Genomic DNA, 20,800 nt, shown 5'->3' with positions numbered 1-20,800 from the left:
GGTGACGGGGTTTGTTTTAGCTAACGTGGTTGACACTGAATAGAAAGCAAGAGGACAGCAGGTAATAAATACAGTATATAAGAAATGCAAACAATTAGAATATAATAATATTACATTAAATATTAGCGTCAGCTAATGGGGGTCCGGTTAATAAACTAAACGGTGTTATAGGTGAAGAGTTAACTTACAGGTTTTATGTGTCATTTAGGTGTTTTTTTGGTTCTAATTCTAACAACGAGCAATATAAAGTTATTAAATAACACTGACGTTATAGTCTATTAAATGTGTAACGTGTGACAGGTGAGTAACTTCATGCTTTTAACTAGCTAAGCTAACTATTGTTAAACAGTTGACCAGGTTGTTTTACTTAAAGGTCCTGTAACAGAGTATTTAGTTGTGTACAGTGTGGTATTAGTGCTTCTACTAAAGCATCTGAATACCTCCTCCTGTACTTCTGTGTGGTTCTCTTACGGCCAGTCAACAAGTGGACAAGTGGACAAGTGAACAAGTGGACAAGTGGACAAGTGAACAAGTGGACAAGTGGACAAGTGGACAAGTGAACATGAGGGCTTTGACTTCCGCCCGTGGCCAAGAGGAAGCCGTGACCGTCAGGAGGAGCGAGTCGGCGGACGCTCAGGGGATCGACCGCCTCATCGGGCCCTCGGCTGTGGCGCTTTTTGGAAGGGTCAATGTCATCCATCTTCTGTAAGACGACGCGTTTCTTTGTCTAGTGTCTGAAGTCTAGAGTCTAGAGCAGGCTTTCTGGATAGAGCCACACTTCCATCGGTTCATCAAGTCCATGAAAAGTAAAAGAAACTATGACGAAAGCCCTTAACGACCTAGTTTTATTTGATTATTTATTTAGTTTTGGTACGCACTACAAATATGACTTACTGGCTTATTATTCACACTATTTAGTGCAGAACATAGTTACATTAATTAATGTATACGTTTTTATATTTATTTTTAGTGGCCGTTAAGTTATCCATTCGTAGTCCAAATTGGTTAATTATTTATTCTGCGTGTACATAATTTCACAGTATCACACATTATGGTTATGTATTTACAGTATGTGCACGTTTCTACTTTTTGCACTTCCTGGTTAGATTCCAATCGTACTTCTACTCACTCTGCAGGGTCTGTGAAGTGGACTCTAATGGAATCTCCTTAAAATCTATAATGTTGATAATAAAAAAAACTAAAATAATAATTCTCCTCCACTCCTCCACCTGGATCCTTAGTTCATTGCAAGCATTCATGTCAGAAATGTATTTAATTATATTTTGGCAACATTATGATATACAGGTGAAAAGCAGGGAGGTGGATTATTTTATGATATTTTAGTTTTTATGGACTTTTAGATGTTTCCCCTCCGCTGTGAAACCTCGAGTAATCCTAGTACCGATGACCTACTCGTATACACATAAGAGTCACTGAGAAGGTGTTGTCGTCTCATCTGGACGTGACGGTCTGGTTCTCTCTTGCTCCTCCTGGACCCTCCAGAGAGAAAGCCAATCTGGCCGTGACTCTGGCCAATGGAAAGGACGAGATTGTGGCCCACGCGTCGTTCTTCGATCACCCCATCGGAGACGTGGTGGATCAGACCCGCTGGGAACCTTTCCTGCAGAGCCACCTCGGCGCTGAAGCGTGCACAGTCGGTATCATTCGTGAATCCATTCGGCATCGAGAGCTGCTGATGCAGAGTTGTTGTTATGATTCGTCCTGTTTGTGACTTTTTCAATATTTTGGAGTTTTGAAGCTCTGTTTCAGATCAAGTGCAATGAAAGTCAACTGGAGAGAAACGCTCTAACTCTTCTTGCCCTGCAGCCTTTGAACACACTCTTCCTCCACCTCTTCGTGGCACAGAAGGATTTTGCCGCAGCGAGTGCAAAGAAAATAATGAGGTATGAAAAAATAATGATATGTAGCCCTCTTTTAAACGTGGAGCTTTGTATTTTTATCTGGAATATATTTATATATATATATAAATAGATATTTATATATCTTTAAAAAAAAATATATATATATATATAAATAGATATTTATATATATATATATATATTTAAAAAAAATATATATATATATAAATATATGTATATTTATATATATATTTTGTCACTTACATTTTTAATCATTTAAATATATTAACATTATTGATACAAAAGTTAGGTTTGTCAAACAATAATAAAAGGGGGAAATACTAATAAAAAAATAAAATACAATTAAATAAATCTAGGATACATAATAAGTCATCGAAGGAAGGAAAGAAAGCCATTTATAGGCAGCTGGGCTGTCAGGGTCCAACTCCCAAATCTCATGCATATTAAAAAGGTGCTTTGGTTATAACAACCACAGAATGCAGATTCATAGAGGTGACCATAGAGGTCACCATAGAGGTCATCCCCCCTCCCCCCCTCTGCTTCTGGGTCCAGGGCCGTGTTCGACGCCGTCTCAGAGCTGGAGCACGTCTGCCTGGTGGGCCCCCACGTGGCTGCTCTAGGTGACCAGCTGCTTCACGTTCATTGTTGTGATGGTAGTCGTTCAGACATCCACATCCGGGTCTTGTGATTTGCTGCTGATCCAGAGCCGGCGCTGCAGGACGTGTTCGAGCCGCTGCAGCGCGCGACGGAGGCGGGGCCTCGCTGCTCGGCGCTCATAGGCCACAGACACCGGCACTGCCCGAAGCTCCACATCCGCCCGGCCAGGTGACGTCAGCTGACTCCTCCCCACCCACACTAACGTTTCACGTGCACGCGCAGGTCAAGGTGGTGGACGCGCAGGATGTGTTGTGAACGCGCGCCACATGTATGTCGACGTGACGTCACCCGTTGGTTTTGAAGCTTGAAGTTTGGCCCCTTTCGGCCGTCGCCATCTTGGTTTTTTGGAACGTAAGTGACCATCTGGACTGAGGAGGAGTGACGTACCTGTCAATCACCAGGTAGCCCCGCCCTAAAGCGTACCCTGCTTTATGGTCTGTTTGATTATGTTCACGATTATCACAAAAAACAAACATTTAATGGGTAAAGTTAAAGCTGCAATAACTATATCTGTTCTGGCCACATGGGGGCAGAAGAACCCCCCAACAAGATGACAAACTGCTTCAAATCAATTAGTGGGTTGCCATGACACCGAGAGTCATTTGATTCAGCGTGATATACATTTTATTGATTGTTGGATGTAGGCCGCCCCTCGTTTATTTGTTATTTCTTACATCACAGGGTTGAGGATCACGATGACCTCATGGACATATTTGAGGAGCAGGCGAAACTTCTGCCCTCCTTCGACCGGCCGTACTTCCTGGCAGAGCTCCTGGACTCTCAGGACCAGAAGAATCACGCCGCGGTTTGTGAGGTCGGTCCAAACTTTTTCTAAAACCGTTTCCCGTCTGATATTATGTGAGTTACGCTGATGATGCTTTGGCTGATTGTCAGGAGGGCCCCCTGCTGGGATCCGGTCCCCCTCGGGACCCGGGGAGGGGAGGGGGGGGGCGACAGATCTTCTCCCCTCCCCGCCAGTCGGGCTGACATGTGTTCCCCGGCAGCATCTGGCAGATACGAGCTGATACCCGGCCAAGACGTGCTCCCACTGAACACATTGTGTCCAGACATCTGAAGCATGTTGGGGCTTTCTGTGTGAATGTGTTCAGAGGACCAACCGACGTGGTCCCGGAGGGCCACCGGGGACCTCGTGTCGTTTAAATATTGTTCTTTTCTTTTTTTAATCTGTTACAACTTGACTTCAGTCCAAAACGCAAAGCCAGCATTCGAATACAGAACATGGAAACAAACGCTTGAGAACCTGGAGGTCCGTGTGAAAGCTGCTCAGATCTCCATAAGATCACGTTTATCAAATATGAACAGAGGTCGTTCTGTCAATTCATTCTTTATTTAAATACGTCTCAGCTGAACAAAAGGAACTTGTAGGTGGTGATTTTAACAATATCGAGGCTCTTATCTTCCTTTAGGGCGTTCTGCTGTTTCTTGTTCCTCCTCTCACACGAATGAGGCTGTTATTGTGTTATTGTGTTATTGTGTTATTGTGTTATTGTGTTACTGTGTTATTGTGTTATTGTGTTATTGTGTTATTGTGTTATTGTGTTACTGTGTTATTGTGTCACTGTGTCACTGTGTCGTTGTGTCGTTGTGTCACTGTGTCGTTGTGTTACTGTGTCGTTGTGTCACTGTGTCGTTGTGTCACTGTGTCGATGTGTCACTGTGTCGTTGTGTCACTGTGTCGTTGTGTCACTGTGTCGTTGTGTCACTGTGTCGTTGTGTCACTGTGTCGTTGTGTCATTGTGTCGTTGTGTCACTGTGTCGTTGTGTCATTGTGTCGTTGTGTCACTGTGTCGTTGTGTCACTGTGTCGTTGTGTCATTGTGTCGTTGTGTTACTGTGTCGTTGTGTTACTGTGTCACTGTGTCGTTGTGTCACTGTGTCGTTGTGTCACTGTGTCACTGTGTCGTTGTGTCACTGTGTCACTGTATCGTTGTGTCACTGTGTCATTGTGTCGTTGTGTTACTGTGTCACTGTGTCGTTGTGTCACTGTGTCGTTGTGTTACTGTGTCGTTGTGTCACTGTGTCACTGTGTCACTGTGTCGTTGTGTCATTGTGTCGTTGTGTCACTGTGTCGTTGTGTTACTGTGTCGTTGTGTCGCTGTGTCGTTGTGTCACTGTGTCGTTGTGTCACTGTGTCGTTGTGTCACTGTGTCGTTGTGTCATTGTGTCGTTGTGTCACTGTGTCGTTGTGTTACTGTGTCGTTGTGTTACTGTGTCACTGTGTCGTTGTGTCACTGTGTCGTTGTGTCACTGTGTCGTTGTGTTACTGTGTCGTTGTGTCACTGTGTCACTGTGTCACTGTGTCGTTGTGTCATTGTGTCGTTGTGTCACTGTGTCACTGTGTCGTTGTGTTACTGTGTCACTGTGTCGTTGTGTCACTGTGTCGTTGTGTCACTGTGTCGTTGTGTCGTTGTGTCACTGTGTCGTTGTGTCACTGTGTCGTTGTGTCGTTGTGTCACTGTGTCGTTGTGTCACTGTGTCGTTGTGTCGTTGTGTCACTGTGTCACTGTGTCGTTGTGTCACTGTGTCGTTGTGTCACTGTGTCGTTGTGTCGTTGTGTCACTGTGTCGTTGTGTCACTGTGTCGTTGTGTCGATGTGTCGATGTGTCGTTGTGTCACTGTGTCACTGTGTCGTTGTGTCACTGTGTCGTTGTGTCACTGTGTCGTTGTGTCACTGTGTCGTTGTGTCGTTGTGTCACTGTGTCGTTGTGTCACTGTGTCGTTGTGTCGTTGTGTCACTGTGTCGTTGTGTCACTGTGTCGTTGTGTCACTGTGTCGTTGTGTCACTGTGTCGTTGTGTCGTTGTGTCACTGTGTCGTTGTGTCACTGTGTCGTTGTGTCGATGTGTCGATGTGTCGTTGTGTCACTGTGTCACTGTGTCGTTGTGTCACTGTGTCGTTGTGTCACTGTGTCGTTGTGTCACTGTGTCGTTGTGTCGTTGTGTCACTGTGTCGTTGTGTCACTGTGTCGTTGTGTCGTTGTGTCACTGTGTCGTTGTGTCGTTGTGTCACTGTGTCGTTGTGTCACTGTGTCGTTGTGTCACTGTGTCACTGTGTCACTGTGTCGTTGTGTCACTGTGTCACTGTGTCGTTGTGTCACTGTGTCACTGTGTCGTTGTGTCACTGTGTCGTTGTGTCACTGTGTCGTTGTGTCACTGTGTCGTTGTGTCACTGTGTCGTTGTGTCGATGTGTCGATGTGTCGTTGTGTCACTGTGTCGTTGTGTCACTGTGTCGTTGTGTCACTGTGTCGTTGTGTCACTGTGTCGTTGTGTCGTTGTGTCACTGTGTCGTTGTGTCACTGTGTCGTTGTGTCGTTGTGTCACTGTGTCGTTGTGTCACTGTGTCGTTGTGTCGTTGTGTCACTGTGTCGTTGTGTCACTGTGTCGTTGTGTCACTGTGTCGTTGTGTCACTGTGTCGTTGTGTCACTGTGTCACTGTGTCACTGTGTCGTTGTGTCACTGTGTCACTGTGTCGTTGTGTCGTTGTGTCACTGTGTCGTTGTGTCACTGTGTCGTTGTGTCACTGTGTCACTGTGTCGTTGTGTCACTGTGTCGTTGTGTCACTGTGTCGTTGTGTCACTGTGTCGTTGTGTCATTGTGTCACTGTGTCATTGTGTCACTGTGTCATTGTGTCACTGTGTCGTTGTGTTACTGTGTCGTTGTGTCACTGTGTCGTTGTGTCACTGTGTCACTGTGTCATTGTGTTACTGTGTCATTGTGTTACTGTGTCATTGTGTCATTGTGTTACTGTGTCATTGTGTTACTGTGTTACTGTGTCATTGTGTTACTGTGTCACTGTGTCGTTGTGTTACTGTGTTTCAGAGTGACGGGGTCCCCGTCGGCCTCGTCCTCTTCACCTGTGACGTGGACCTGAATCTTCTGGACGAGCTCTTTGAGTTGAGCTTCCTGGACGGTTTCCAGGAACCTGCAGCGAGCACAACGCGGAGCTCCGCCTCCCCGCCGGTACACACATCACATAAAGAGACATGAGTGATGGACGCACAACAACAGGCCATCTAGTCTTCAGTGTTTGTTGTTGTTGTTGTTGTTGTTGTTGTTGTCACTTCAGGAGGAAACACAGTCGACGGGACATATTTCTGAGAGTTCCAACGTCGCCAGCATTCAGGCCTTCGTCATTGACAAAGATTATGAAACAAGGTATTTATTCATCATATCTGTTCTAAAGTTAGAGGATAATAATAATAAAACACTTTATGTCTAGTAACACGTCTCCTGAAGTCTCACTGAGCTCCATTAAAACACACCAATGAGCCTCAGTGTTGTTCCTTCATCATCCTCCTCCTCCTCCTCCTCATCCTCCTCCTCCTCTTCCTCCTCCTCCTCCTCCTCCTCCTCCTCCTCCTCCTCCTCCTCATCTCCATGCTCTAGTCCCTCCTGTTTGTAAGCTTGATAAAAACTACATTTACAGCTGTTGTTGGACATTTAGAGACTTTGTGATATTTTTACATGACACACATTTGTGAGGGATGTTTCTACTAAATGGGGAACCAATGTGAACCATTAGGAACCAATGGGAACCATTAGGAACCAATGGGAACCATTAGGAACCAATGGGAACCAATGGGAACCAATGGGAGGCGAGAGCCACAGACAGGAAGTCAGAGAGTAGAGAGACAGACGGGTTGTTGGTTTTGGTCTTTTTTGGGGATTCGTTGGCTGTGAGAAAAATATAGAATAATGTCTAATTTATCCTTTAATTGCAAATAAATTAATAATATATATATATGTATAAATATACACACATATATATATATTTATATATGTGTGTATACAAATAATATAAGAGCTCAAGTAAATTAGAGGACATATTGTAAACGAAACCTTCTAATTTAAACTAATATTGTATAATCACATTCTTTAACATGTGACTGCAATATGTTGGACACAAATATCTACTTTAAAAACACGAGAAATACAACATGAAGGTGAATTACTTTTACAGAATTACATGACTTTACACACAAAAGCCAGATACTAAAAAATAAAAATAATCCATATTTTTAAGTATTTTCTCTCCTACTTGAATAGACTTCGTGGCGCCCGTCCAGAGCCTCGTCAGTCATGTGTCAAAGCAGGAGGACAGCGACGGTTATCTGGCTCCTGCTGAGCTCCTCTCGCCTCCCAGCTGTTACTAAATATGGAGCTTGTGTTATTAATGAAGTTGAGCCACTTGTTCCAGCGCTGGCTTTGTGTCCCACGGTTGGCATCCACACATATTCTGACTCAACACTCTCCTCTTCTTCTTCTTCTTCTTCTTCTCTTCCCCCAGATCCGTGGACTTTATTCCATACATATTCAACTTTTTCCCTGTGAGTATGTTTCGTGCGTTTCACGAGCTCGACTAACCACAATAAGTTAAAGGTGGCTGCCTCTGGCCGAAGAGGGAACACGTACGAGAAGGTACCGGAGGAGGAAGTCCACCGTGTGGGACACCAGGTCTAACGGGTTCTCCTGTCCGTCTGCCAGGACCTGGACTTCTGCATCATCTCCGTGCCGACCACCTCCCCTGAGTTCCCGTTGCTGCAGAGCTTCCTCAGAGTGCCGCCTCGCGCCTCCCGCTCGCCGCCACGCCAACTCTACGTCCTCCACCGCGCCGGGCTCAGGTGGGTCGAGGAAAGACCGCGTCCGACTCTGGTTTAGTGTCAGTGCTCGGGGGGGAGGGGGGGACCGGGAGTACATGGGTTCAAGTCCACGAGAGGAAGTGGAGATGCTTTACAAGAAGCTTGTCTTCACACTGATTGAGCTTCACCGGATATTAAAGGAGCTCTTTCTGTGTGTTCCTCCTCCCGGTTGCTCTCGCAGCGTCGTGGAGGTGAGGCCGGCCGCGGCTGCAGACCGGCCGGCCGTCTCTGATCTGGTGACGGGTCTGAGACTCAGCGGGTCCCTGCTGCGAGACCTGGACCGCGTCTACGAGACCCGCAGAGACCCGGTGAGCCTCCAGCCGCTCGGCGCCGTTTGTGTGTTTTCATACGGAGATCAATAACCCAAGTTTTTTATTTATTTATCTTTAGTATTTTCCCAACTCTATTTTTGTCTCCTCCACTTTTACAGTCACGTTCACTTCAAACTGTCCTAAAATGAGTCCAATGTACTCACACATTGTCTTAAAAAGACATTAAAGTTAAACAAAAAGCTTTTGTTTTAAAGATGCATCATTGTTCTGAAGTCTCAGGTGTCTCATAAAGAACTACCTGTGGCTTTAAGATCAATAAAACAATATTAATGATGGTATGGATGCTGTAACTGGCACATTGTTCCTGTCCCTACAGCCTTGTTGCTGCATGACGTCTCTTAATATTTGTATTAAAATGCTTCTGACTTGTTAAAGCAGCTGGTCTGTAACACCGTGTGAGCCAGCAGGGACCAGTAAGTCCAGGGAACACCCAGTTTGACTGGCTTTAAAATGACACCATGATGGTTTGGGAATCTTTGCCAGAGATTCTCCTCTCTGACTGACACCCCAGCTGTCAGCGCCGCAGCTCCCAAAAGAGACAATAATTACTTCTGCAGCCCCCCCCCCCCCCCCCCCCCCGAGAGGACCAGGTGCATGCTGGTCTGTTGTGTTCCCTCCTCCTCTCGCAGGACGGCGTGCCGCTGCAGGCCTTCGTGGCCCAGGTGCTCGGGCAGGTCGTGGGGGTCCTGATCCTCAGAGACGAACAGGTGGGTTCATACGGGGGTCCTTGTCCTTCTTGGGGGGGGGGGGGGGTCTGTGGTGGTGGGGGGGGGGGGGGGGGGTCTGTGGTGGGTTCAGGGCCCATTTGACCATGTTTAAGTTGATTAGTTCCATCCGTGTTTGAGCTTTGCACACATATTTGCTACATTTAATGCAGTTAATATTAATACGTATCATTTAATTGAACTGAGTATGCAGCAATTAACAATATTAGAAAATAGAAATATTTGATTTAAGTTCTGAAAACTTGAAAACCAATGTGTGTATCTATATATATATAAATAATTTATAAATTGAAATATAATTTCTGCTGAACGACATTAAAAACTCTTCAAAAGTATCACAAATAATCAATATCTTGATGGAATGATGTTGAGATGAATCATTATTAATCATCGAAGTTAGTTATCAAGACAACATGCTAAATATTCTGATGATTTACATCACATTACATAACATTACATTACATTACATAACATTACATTACATTACATAACATTACATTACATTACATAACATTACATTACATTACATTACATTACATGACATTACATTACATTTCATGTCATTTAGCTGACGCTTTTATCCAAAGCGACTTACAATAAGTGCATTAAACCATGAGTCCAAACTCAGAACAACAAGAATTTGCAGCTTTTCTCTGTTTTATTCATATCATCGTACATTTAATATCTTTCTTTTTTTGACATGGAAATTTGTGATTTTTCCCTATTTTGAAGACTAATCCAATCGAAAAGGATGAAATGACTAATTGATAGTGTACTAACGGTGTGTTTGGGTCCCTTCTGCTCGTCTGCCTCCAGGACATCCGGTACCTGTGCGCCCGCTTCAACGTGGAGAACTTCATCTACTTCAGCCACCACGGCGCCGAGGAGCACGCTCAGGTTCTCCACCTGGTCCTCAAGCGCTGCTGCCGGCCCTCCGGCAGACACCTGTTCAAGGAGGTGCTGCGGCTGGCCCGCCGGTCCTGCCTGTTCCACCGGAGCTACCCCCCCAGCCACCCAGGCCAGGAGGTGGGTTTCACACACCGGGGACCCTCGGGGCGCCCCCCCCCCCCCCCCTTTGCTCAGATCCACATTGACCCTCGGGGCGAGAAGTATCCGTGAGGAGGGAAGAGGAAGTGAAGACACTTCCTCTTCATTTGGGATCTGATTTGTCGTGCTGATCTGGGGTCAGCTCTTCTTTATTATAGTAGCTTTCTGATATGTTTCCTGCTTTTCAACCTCGGCTTTATGAAAGTGGTGAGAGAACAATTTAACCACTAAGTCGACTTGAAGAATTAATAAATTAAGTGTTGGAAGTGTAAGTGATATATATGGAATATAAACCTTTGCAACCTTTGCAAAACAACAATACGCAGGCTCAAAGCTGATTGGCTGTTGCCCTGCTGTAATCTGATTGGCTGTCAGTGATAGTCGCTAACTAGCGGTCACCATGAACTTCTTCTTCTACGACACACGTTTAAAAAAAAAAAGAAGTTTCTTTTGATGAACTTCTTAGTGATAAATACGTTGCATTATGATGTCATAAGTATACCACCATGACCGTGATTCAGGGTATTGTTTTATTTATTTTATTGATGTTGTTTCTGTGTGATGATTTGGATGAAGACAACAGACGTGCTGCGGCCGTTGAATCAGACGAGCGCGCTGACGAGTCGGACACGTCCGACGCAAACACCAACGTAAACACCAACGTAAACACCGACGTAAACAGACGTAAACACCAACGTAAACACCGACGTAAACACCAACGTAAACACTGACGTAAACACCAACGTAAACACCGACGTAAACACCAACGTAAACACTGACGTAAACATCGACGTAAACACCGACGTAAACACCGACACCGACGTAAACACCGACGTGAACACCAACGTAAACACCGACGTAAACATCGACGTAAACATCGACGTAAACACAGACGTAAACACCGACACCGACGTAAACACCGACGTAAACACCGACGTAAACACCAACGTAAACACCAACGTAAACACCGACGTAAACATTGACGTAAACACAGACGTAAACACCGACACCGACGTAAACACCAACGTAAACACCGACGTAAACACAGACGTAAACACCGACGTAAACACCGACGTAAACACCGACGTAAACATCGACGTAAACACAGACGTAAACACCAACGTAAACACCAACGTAAACACCAACGTAAACACCAACGTAAACACCGACACCGACGTAAACACCGACGTACACACCGACGTAAACACCGACGTAAACACCGACGTTAACACCAACGTAAACACCAACGTAAACACAGACGTAAACACAGACGTAAACACAGACGTAAACACCGACGTAAACACCAACGTAAACACCCACGTAAACACCGACGTAAACACCAACGTAAACACCGACGTAAACACCAACGTAAACACCCACGTAAACACCCACGTAAACACCAACGTAAACACCGACATAAACACCGACGTAAACACCAACGTAAACACCGACATAAACACCGACGTAAACACTGACGTAAACACCGACGTAAACACCGACGTAAACACCGACGTAAACACCAACGTAAACACCAACGTAAACACCGACGTAAACACTGACGTAAACACCGACGTAAACACCAACGTAAACACCAACGTAAACACCAACGTAAACATCGATGTAAACACAGACGTAAACACCGACACCAACGTAAACACAGACGTAAACACCAACGTAAACACCAATGTAAACACCGACACCGACGTAAACACTGACGTAAACACTGACGTAAACACCAACGTAAACACCGACGTAAACACTGACGTAAACACCGACGTAAACACCGACGTAAACACCAACGTAAACACCAACGTAAACACCGACGTAAACACCAATGTAAACACCAACGTAAACACCGACGTAAACACCAACGTAAACACCAACGTAAACACCAACGTAAACACCAACGTAAACACCAACGTAAACACTGGTTTCAGGCGGGTCATTTCTTGCAGAGTGCAGCCCCTCGGCCCCCTGGGGTGGTCGGGGGCAGCAGGTGCCGGCAGCTCCGCCGCTCCACGCGCATAATGAGAGCATGTCGAGAGGCCTCGGCTTCCTCTGCTAATTACCTCCCAACTAAAGCACCAGATCTGGAGATGAGGACGAGGATGATGATGGTGATGATGAGGATGGTGGTGATGATGATGGTGATGATGGGCAAATAGAATAACGGAAGAAGCACTGGGAGATGTTTTCATATGAGTGGAGTAAGCCTTGCGTCACCCAGCCTCTTCACCTGAGCTCATTATCACCCCCCCCCCCCACCTCACACACACACACACACACACACACTGATGCCGAGTCTCTCGCTGACACGCTGCCCTCTCTCCTCCCCTGCACTCAGGATTCCTGCGTCCACCATCTGGACTTCGTGCTGGACTGCGCGGTCCCCGTCCGCCCGCGACGCCAGATCGTCTACCCGCTGGAGGAGCTCGGCGTCAACGCGCCTTCCAGGCAGATCACAGAGGACCAGGTGGGCCGGCAGCAGCAGGCTGCCAGGGGAGCAGCAGGCTGCCAGGGGAGCAGCAGCCTGCCAGGGAACTAGATTAGCTGAAGGCCGCCGACAGACGGGGCCCTGCAGGGTGCTGACATGACCACCAGAGGGCGCTGTTTTCAACGCCATCGTTCTGTCAGAAGTGTGTAAAACACAGAATGATGGAATGAGCACATGAACAGACATTATAGGTCCAACGTAGTCACACTTACATATTTAATACCTGTGAACTAGGATTCTAAATGTAAGTACCTGTGAGTAGAAACGAGGGAACATTCTGAGTGATGCTTCTATCTTGTATCCCTCAAACATGAAGCATCTTTTGAGCTTCACAGAGGATTAATACGATAGAACAGAGGCTGAAGGGAGGCGTAAACATGGAGGAACGAGCCGGTGAAGGATGAATGACGATAACCTCCTGTCTTCTTAATGTGGCCGTGATTCATTTCAAATATTGACCACGTGTCCAGCAGCGCTCCCTTTGGACCCGAGGCGTCGCGTGTACACCCACATGTCCATTTCACTCCATCACCCCCCCCCCTTCAGATAAGAGCCTCGGGGTGATTAATGGAATCTAAGGCACCTGTTCCCTCTCGGTCAACACGGGGTCGTGTTACATCAGGTGAGGCGGCTGCACCTGCCCCCCACATGCAGATGAGGGGGGGGGAGGGGGGGGATGCACAGATACGGGTTGTTTTTTACGTGGTAACTTTCAATAAATGTCCAAATACAGCGTCTACGTGACACTAATCGTTGTTTTACTGGATGACAGATGATGATGATAATAATAATAATAATAACATCTCAATGTTTTCCTTCAGGCTTGTTGCCACGGTTGCTGAGTTCATCCGACCCTGAACGTTAAAGGGAGCTGCTGCGTGTTTTGAAAATGTGCCACGACATTTTTAATCTTTAGCTTCATGTTTCTTAACCTTTTGGTCAAAAACAAATGAAAAGTCAAATGAAAATGTCGACGTCAGCGCTTTGCAGCTGCGTTGCGTTCAGGGTCACGCGCGCCGTGGAAACGCCGGTTCTTCCTTTTGAATCAGAGACGCGTGTTCTTTAAAAAGAGGGACCCTGGTTTCATGTTCCAGTGTTCCTGACATATACAACTAACCTTTGACCTGACATGAAAACAAGTGATCAAAAGTGTAATAGTAAAATGAAATAGTAATAATTGGTTTCATAGCTCTAAACATTTATTAAATGTGTGTCTGATAGGTTTAAACTCTTTTATCTTCCTGCTAATCAAACCCAACGACATCTCGGAGCGCGACAGATGTCGAGCACACCAATTATTTGAATATTACACAAAGGTTAATTTCACCCCCGGGTTCCCCCCTTTTCGCTGGATGCTGTTTTCATCCAACAAGGTGCATTGTGGGGCCAATCTGCCTAATTACAGATGATGAAGGAGCCATTAGCGAGGGACCAGAGACGCTGAGTCCCGCAGGACCTCTTTTTGTGTTCCTTAACCGTCGGGTCACGAGTTCGATTCCCGAGGTTTCCGTCTCGTTAACACCTGAAGCGCCGCTTTTCATTTTTATTTATTTTTATATAGAGCAAACGTGTGAATAAACACATTTAAAAAGAGAAGCTCAACACATCTCCCTCAGTGAGGTCAGTCTGTGACGCACAGAACTGACGCACAGAACCACCCAATAAGGGGAGGAGCCTCTGAGGCGCTATGGAGGGTCAGAGCCTCAATAAGGGGAGGAGCCTCTGAGGCGCTCTCTGGAGGGTCAGAGCCTCGATAAGGGGAGGAGCCTCTGAGGCGCTCTGGAGGGTCAGAGCCTCGATAAGGGGAGGAGCCTCTGAGGCGCTCTCTGGAGAGTCAGAGCCTCGATAAGGGGAGGAGCCTCTGAGGCGCTCTGGAGGGTAAGAGCCTCGATAAGGGGAGGAGCCTCTGAGGCGCTCTGGAGGGTCAGAGCCTCGATAAGGGGAGGAGCCTCTGAGGCGCTCTGGAGGGTCAGAGCCTCGATAAGGGGAGGAGCCTCTGAGGCTCTCTGGAGGGTCAGAGCCTCGATAAGGGGAGGAGCCTCTGAGGCCCAGCTGAGGCCTCCAGAGGACACTTGTTGCACGTGTCTTTCCTCGTTCTTCTCTCTGCTCTCATCTGGTGCTCTACGAATGCCAAACAAACGCACAAATAATTGAATGAAAGAACTTCAAAAGCACTCAAAGCACTCAGAGCACCTGAGCTCATGAAACATGGAAAGTTAAGTCCCGCTCGTGGTCACGGCTGCACGCATCCGCTGGAACATTTATACAACGTAATACATGGTCTCGTCCCTCTGGTGCCCTCAGGCTCCGTTTGCCCTCAGCCTCGTCAGCAGGAAGTTGACCTTGGAGCCCAAGGTCACCGTCAACGCCAGGATCGTGGTGGTCGGGGCGTCGGACACGGGGCTGTCTTTCCTGGAGGTGCTTTGTCTCTGGTGAGTCTTTAGTCTCCCAGATGGGCCTGTATAGAATAATAATAATACATATACACATATATGTATATGTATATATATGTACTGACCTTTTCTGAGCTAGTAGCAGCAGTGACAAATAAAGTCACCATTTTTCCTCCCTAACCACACCGGATTAACCTTTTAAGGGGCCCTGAGGGCTCCCCCCCCCCTTCCCAAACACACACACACACACACACACACACTGCTCTGACCATCTGTGCCTTCTGTATGAACCCTTTCGTGGTCTGAACAGCAGCTTCATCATCATCAGAACCTCCTGAAAGCAAACTGGTCCCAAAGTCTTCTGAAAATAGTCCCCAACAAATGCTTTGAGGAATGAGACGATGAAGTCAGTGGAAACCAATGAGCTCACAGGAAGTCAGAAGGTCCTGAGAGACGTGAACAAACAATATATAATAACAATATATACTTCAAGTCTGACAACGGGAGCTTTGACTAAGACCTAAACCTGAACCTAAACCAGAACTTCAATCAGCAGGAAACGCCGTCTGTCTCTGAATCTGTTCACGAGCCACTTTCATCTCCAAGGGCCAGTAAACACAGATCAGAGGTCTGTGACGCTATAAGGACGTAGCCACAGAAACACTCCTGTGTCCCCCAGAACCCCTGAAACCCTGAAACCTAGAACCCCAGAACCCCTGGACCCCTGAAACCCTGAAACCTAGAACCCCAGAACCCCTGGACCCCTGAAACCTAGAACCCCAGAAACCCTGAACCCCAGAAACCCTGAACCCCTGAACCCTTGAATCCCTGAACCCCACAACCCCAGAAACCCTGAACCCCACAACCCTAGACACCCTGAACCCCACAACCCTTGAATCCCTGAACCCCAGACCCCTAGAACCATAGAACCCCTGAACCCCAGAACCCCTGAACCCCAGAAACCCAGAACCTTTAAACCCCAGAAACCCTGAACCCCACAACCCTTGAATCCCTGAACCCCAGACCCCTAGAACCATAGAACCCCTGAACCCCTGAACCCCAGAAACCCAGAACCTTTAAACCCCTGAACCCCAGAAACCCAGAACCTTTAAACCCCTGAACCCCAGAACCACAGAAACCCAGAACCTTTAAACCTTTGAACCCCAGAACCCCAGAAACCCAGAACCTTTAAACCCCTGAACCCCAGAAACCCAGAACCTTTGAACCCCAGAACCCCTGAACCGAAGGAGGAGGCCACGTCTTCATCATCTTTCATCCCCTGGACTCTGATGTCTTTACAGGTTCCTCAACTTGCTCCGGCAGACATTCGGTTCAGAGCCGGGCGATAAGATAAGATAGCTGCCAGGCGACACCTCCGGGCCGACGGGGGCTGGCGAGGCCGGCCGTGCAGCTGTGGCGAGGTCCTGGCATTAAGCAGAGCCCCCCCCCCCCCCCCCCCCCCCCCTTTAATTAGCCACTGTGTTGGCCGTCACTAATGAGTGGACTAATGAGGCCGTTAGTGTCCGCTGGACTCATGGCCAATGAGAGGGTGAATGATGGGTCAGTTTGGCTGCTGGGGCCCCTTCTTATCAGCCCTGCCCCCCCCCCCCCTGGCCCAGACACAGCTCTCCATGTGCTCATTGAATGCAGCCCAGCAGCTTCATTACGGGGTCAGACAGATAAAGAGCTCGGCCCTCTGCGGTCGGGCTGCCGGGTTACGGGGCGGTCCGTCTGTCACCGGCTGATAACGGAGCAAATCCAGGGCTTCTGGTCCCCCCCCCCCATACAGATCCACCAATAAAGGGCCTTAATGCTTCACCGCCGCAGAGTAAATCCACCTTCTGGCACAGATTAGAGAGGAAAGTTTGACCGCGCTCGTCGTCTGGGGGCCGATTGTTGTTGTTTGCTCAGAAGGTCAAAAGGTCAAACCGCCGATGACACGAAGCTTTGACTTGATCCGCCGGTAAACTTATGTTTATGCTCTCCGCCGTTCTTAATCATTTAAGTTATTTATCAAGCAAAAAATAGTTCCAGCTTCTCAAATGTGAGAATCTTCAGCCAACGAGATGCACCATCAATAAAATCATCAACAATGATAAGAAATCCTTAACTTTTGTTTATTGAGATCGTTTCTCTACGAGAGAGAAAACACATGGATGAAACCTTTTGTTACGCAATGTCAACATATTTACTTCATGACATTAATTAGCATAAAGTCAAATCCACTGTGTGGAGGAGATTAATTAACTTATTTCACAACATCCGGTTGAAAAGGTCAAACTGAAGATAACTGATCCACCAGTTTATCTTCAAGGCTTACCGCCTAATTACGCAACATCGTCATCATCATCGTCTTCATCTTCATCGTCATCATCGTCGACCCACGTCCACCCGGCCAGCTGACGGAGGTCTGGGCCGCTCGTGGAGATAAGAGGGCAGCAGGAGGCGCGATAAGGTCCTCAGTCATCGGCCTGCAGGACGCCACAAAAGAAGTCATTTACATCACAAGGGAGGCGTCAAACACTGTGGGCAGTAAACTGGGAGGAGGAGGAGGAGGAGGAGGAGGAGGAGGAGGAGGAGGAGTGGGAGGAGGAGGAGGAAGAGGAGGAGGAGGAGCAGGAAGAGGAGGAGGAGGAAGAGGAAGGGGAAGGGGGAGGGGGAGGAGGAGGGGGGGAGAGGAGGAGGAGGAGGAGGAGGAGGGAGAGGAGGAGAGGAGGAGAGAAGACTGTGATTGAGGGAGAGGAGGAGGAGGAGGAGGATAAGGAGGAGGAGGAGGAGTAGGATTAGGAGGAGGAGGAGGAGGAGGAGCAGGGGAAGGAGGCGGAGGAGGAGGGGGAGGAGGAGGAGGAGGAGGAGGAGGAGGGAGAGGAGGAGGAGGAAGAGGAGGAGGAAGAGGAGGAGGAAGAGGAGGAGGAGGAGGAGGAGGAGGAGGAAAAGGAGGAGGAAGAGGAGGGGGAAGAGGAGGAGGAGGTAGAAGAGCTTCCTCTTCTACCTCCTCCTCCTCTTCCCCCTCCGAGGAGGAGAAGAAGGAGGAGGAGGCGGAAGAGGAGGAGGAGGAGGAGGTAGAAGAGGAGGACAAGGAGGAGAAGAAGGAGGAGGAGGAAGAGGAGGAGGCGGAAGAGGAGGAGGAGGAGGAAGAGGAGGAAGCGGAAGAGGAGGAGGAAGAGGAGGAAGCGGAAGAGGAGGAGGAGGAGGAGGAGGAGGAGGAGGAGGGGGGAGAGGCGTTAAAAATCAAATAGTTTACATGACATTCAACCTTTGTTTCTTTATGATTTCTTTAACCTTCTTGTATAAAAGTGATAGAGGAGTTCATGAATATGATTTAATTAGGTTACTTTCTTTTAAAACTTTAACTTTTCTAACTCATTGAATTTATAATAATGAGTTAAAAAGCATGAAACCCAACCGCGTACTTCATTCACCTGAAGACTAAATACGGTGCTTTGTTATTCATTAAACTATCATATGGAGGTTCCTCCTGAAGCGGCTGAATGCAGACGGGAAGCGCGGTGCCTTTGTGTTCCCTGGTTTTCTTCAGCGTCTGTTCTCTCCGTCAGCCCCCACCTGAGGTTCCACAACCTGACGCTCGTCTCCACGCACGGTTACCCCGGCGACCACGGCGACCACGAGGACGTCGGGTTTCTGTCCACAAGGCGAGTGAAATCAACAACTTACTGGACGAAACGTGTATTTTACGTGTAATTAAAGTCTCTCAGGACTCTGAATCCACCTGTCTGTGTGTTTGTTGTCTAACTTTCACCAAGTAACACAACAAAGGAGTCAGCTGTAGAGCAGCTCCTCCTGAGAGGTTCAAGGACTGTTTGTGTCAAAGGAGTCCGCTGGCTTTGAAGAGAGCCTTTCAGCTTCAGTCTGAAGCAGAGAGGTTCTAGTAATACGCTCAGGGTACATGAGGGTAACTGTCCCTTTAAGAGCCTCTTCTCCGCTTCCTGCAGTCACGCCTTCAGCAGCAGAGACTTGGCCCAGCTCCCTCTGCACTCCTGCGTTACCGTGGTGACCGGGAAGATGGTGGGCATCAACAGGAAGTCCAAATGCGTCCGGGTGTCCGGCGGTGCGAAGGTGCCCTACGATCACCTGGTCCTCTGCACGGGCCTCCAGTACCAGGTGGGACCGGGGGGGAGGGGGGGGCACACGTTTTAGAACCGGGACTTCTTTAACGGACACTTTTCTGAAACGCACATTGTGAATCCGCCTTGACGCCGCAGGTTCCCCGTCCCACCGGTGTGGATCCCCGTCCCACCGGTGTGGTTCCCCGTCCCACCGGTGTGGTTCCCCGTCCCACCGGTGTGGATCCCCGTCCCACCGGTGTGGTTCCCCGTCCCACCGGTGTGGATCCCCGTCCCACCGGTGTGGTTCCCCGTCCCACCGGTGTGCTTCCCCGTCCCACCGGTGTGGATCCCCGTCCCACCGGTGTGGATCCCAGCCGGTCCTGGCCCGGATCCAGATACACCGGGCCCGTCCCCTCCAACCTCTTCACCCTCAACGACCTCCACGACTGCTCGGCCGCTCGCCGCTGGCTGCGCGCCAACTTTGTGGAGCTGGAGGGTGACGACTCACACACACACACACACACACACACGCACACACACGCACGCACACGCACACACACACACACACACACACTCAAGTGCTCCGGTGTAATTAGCAGTTAATTAGCTGCAGATAAATCTTTTCATCTCCACCAATCGGGTCTCCGTTATCTGCCCTCTGAAGGAAGTGAGCAGCGATCTGGAGGGCGGGGCCTAAATTACGCACTAATTAGTTCATGAAAGGAAATCCATTAGTACATGCAAATCACAGCAGACAGATACCACGTTTATTTCCATATTTTTAATAATGACAGTGGAGAACGAATGTAAATATTAGTCACTTTTGAAGGATTGTTTTCCCATAAAGTCTTTTAATACATAATGATACACAAAATGAGGCTGTAAAAATGTAGATTTTCCGATGACTTTAAGGGCTTCTGTCCGGAGTTGGATTAGAGCGACAGACTCCGCCTTTATTGCGACATAATAATGGAAAGGAGGCTCCTCCCTCGTATCTCTAGGCGACGCCGTCGTCTACGGCAGCGGCGTCGACGTCTTCACCACCGCGGAGGCTTTGCTCGGCCTCGGCGTCCGGGGTGGGCGTGTCCACCTGGTGCTCACGCCTCCCGAGCTCCCGGGCGCCTCCGGCCTCGGCGACCCCGTCGTGGAGAAAGCCGTGGCGGTGGCCCTCGGGGAGGCCGGGGTGCGGGTCCACCGCGGCCGCCTGCTGGCCCAGATGAACGACGGGGAGGTGAACCCGGAGCCGCTCGCCTCCGTGACCTTCGCCTCCCACGAGGAGGAGGAGCCCCTCCTCCGGCTGCGGTGCGGAGTGAGTCTTTACAGGAGATTATGGTCTGGCTGTGGGCCCTCTCTTCATTTCAGGGTGAAAAAGACTTTCATCTTCTACATTGAAGTGCCGCCGGCTCCAAAACATAAACGTTCTTATTGGTTTTGATGTTAAACTCTTCGGCCATAAAAGGAGAAACAGGAAGTGGGTTTGACCACGAAATCAAAAGAAAATGTACAACAAATGTGAGAATTATGTGACAAAAACTCTGAATAATAAA

At 48.2% G+C, this 20,800-nt stretch overlaps 1 protein-coding gene across 1 annotated transcript in view; it reads left to right on the top strand.

The window, feature by feature from the left end:
- Nucleotides 1-46: 46 nt before the first annotated feature.
- The window catches only part of cfap61 (cilia and flagella associated protein 61), a 27,816-nt gene continuing 7,062 nt past the window's right edge, over nucleotides 47-20,800 (top strand). The window contains exons 1-20 of the mRNA XM_034528217.1: nucleotides 47-61; nucleotides 478-705; nucleotides 1,504-1,654; nucleotides 1,828-1,904; nucleotides 2,433-2,500; nucleotides 2,585-2,705; nucleotides 3,219-3,351; nucleotides 6,376-6,516; nucleotides 6,623-6,711; nucleotides 7,844-7,883; nucleotides 8,041-8,177; nucleotides 8,377-8,503; nucleotides 9,157-9,234; nucleotides 10,069-10,278; nucleotides 12,644-12,772; nucleotides 15,098-15,225; nucleotides 18,744-18,839; nucleotides 19,140-19,310; nucleotides 19,601-19,749; nucleotides 20,255-20,562. Of these exons, the coding sequence (XP_034384108.1) occupies nucleotides 563-705; nucleotides 1,504-1,654; nucleotides 1,828-1,904; nucleotides 2,433-2,500; nucleotides 2,585-2,705; nucleotides 3,219-3,351; nucleotides 6,376-6,516; nucleotides 6,623-6,711; nucleotides 7,844-7,883; nucleotides 8,041-8,177; nucleotides 8,377-8,503; nucleotides 9,157-9,234; nucleotides 10,069-10,278; nucleotides 12,644-12,772; nucleotides 15,098-15,225; nucleotides 18,744-18,839; nucleotides 19,140-19,310; nucleotides 19,601-19,749; nucleotides 20,255-20,562 (2,496 nt within the window). The 5' untranslated portion in view covers nucleotides 47-61; nucleotides 478-562. The remainder of the gene's footprint in view (nucleotides 62-477; nucleotides 706-1,503; nucleotides 1,655-1,827; nucleotides 1,905-2,432; nucleotides 2,501-2,584; nucleotides 2,706-3,218; nucleotides 3,352-6,375; nucleotides 6,517-6,622; nucleotides 6,712-7,843; nucleotides 7,884-8,040; nucleotides 8,178-8,376; nucleotides 8,504-9,156; nucleotides 9,235-10,068; nucleotides 10,279-12,643; nucleotides 12,773-15,097; nucleotides 15,226-18,743; nucleotides 18,840-19,139; nucleotides 19,311-19,600; nucleotides 19,750-20,254; nucleotides 20,563-20,800) is intronic.

This window comes from Cyclopterus lumpus, chromosome 24, assembly GCF_009769545.1.
Source record: "Cyclopterus lumpus isolate fCycLum1 chromosome 24, fCycLum1.pri, whole genome shotgun sequence".
In the NCBI taxonomy this organism is placed as follows: domain Eukaryota; kingdom Metazoa; phylum Chordata; class Actinopteri; order Perciformes; family Cyclopteridae; genus Cyclopterus; species Cyclopterus lumpus.
This window is presented reverse-complemented; position numbering and strand designations above follow the sequence as displayed.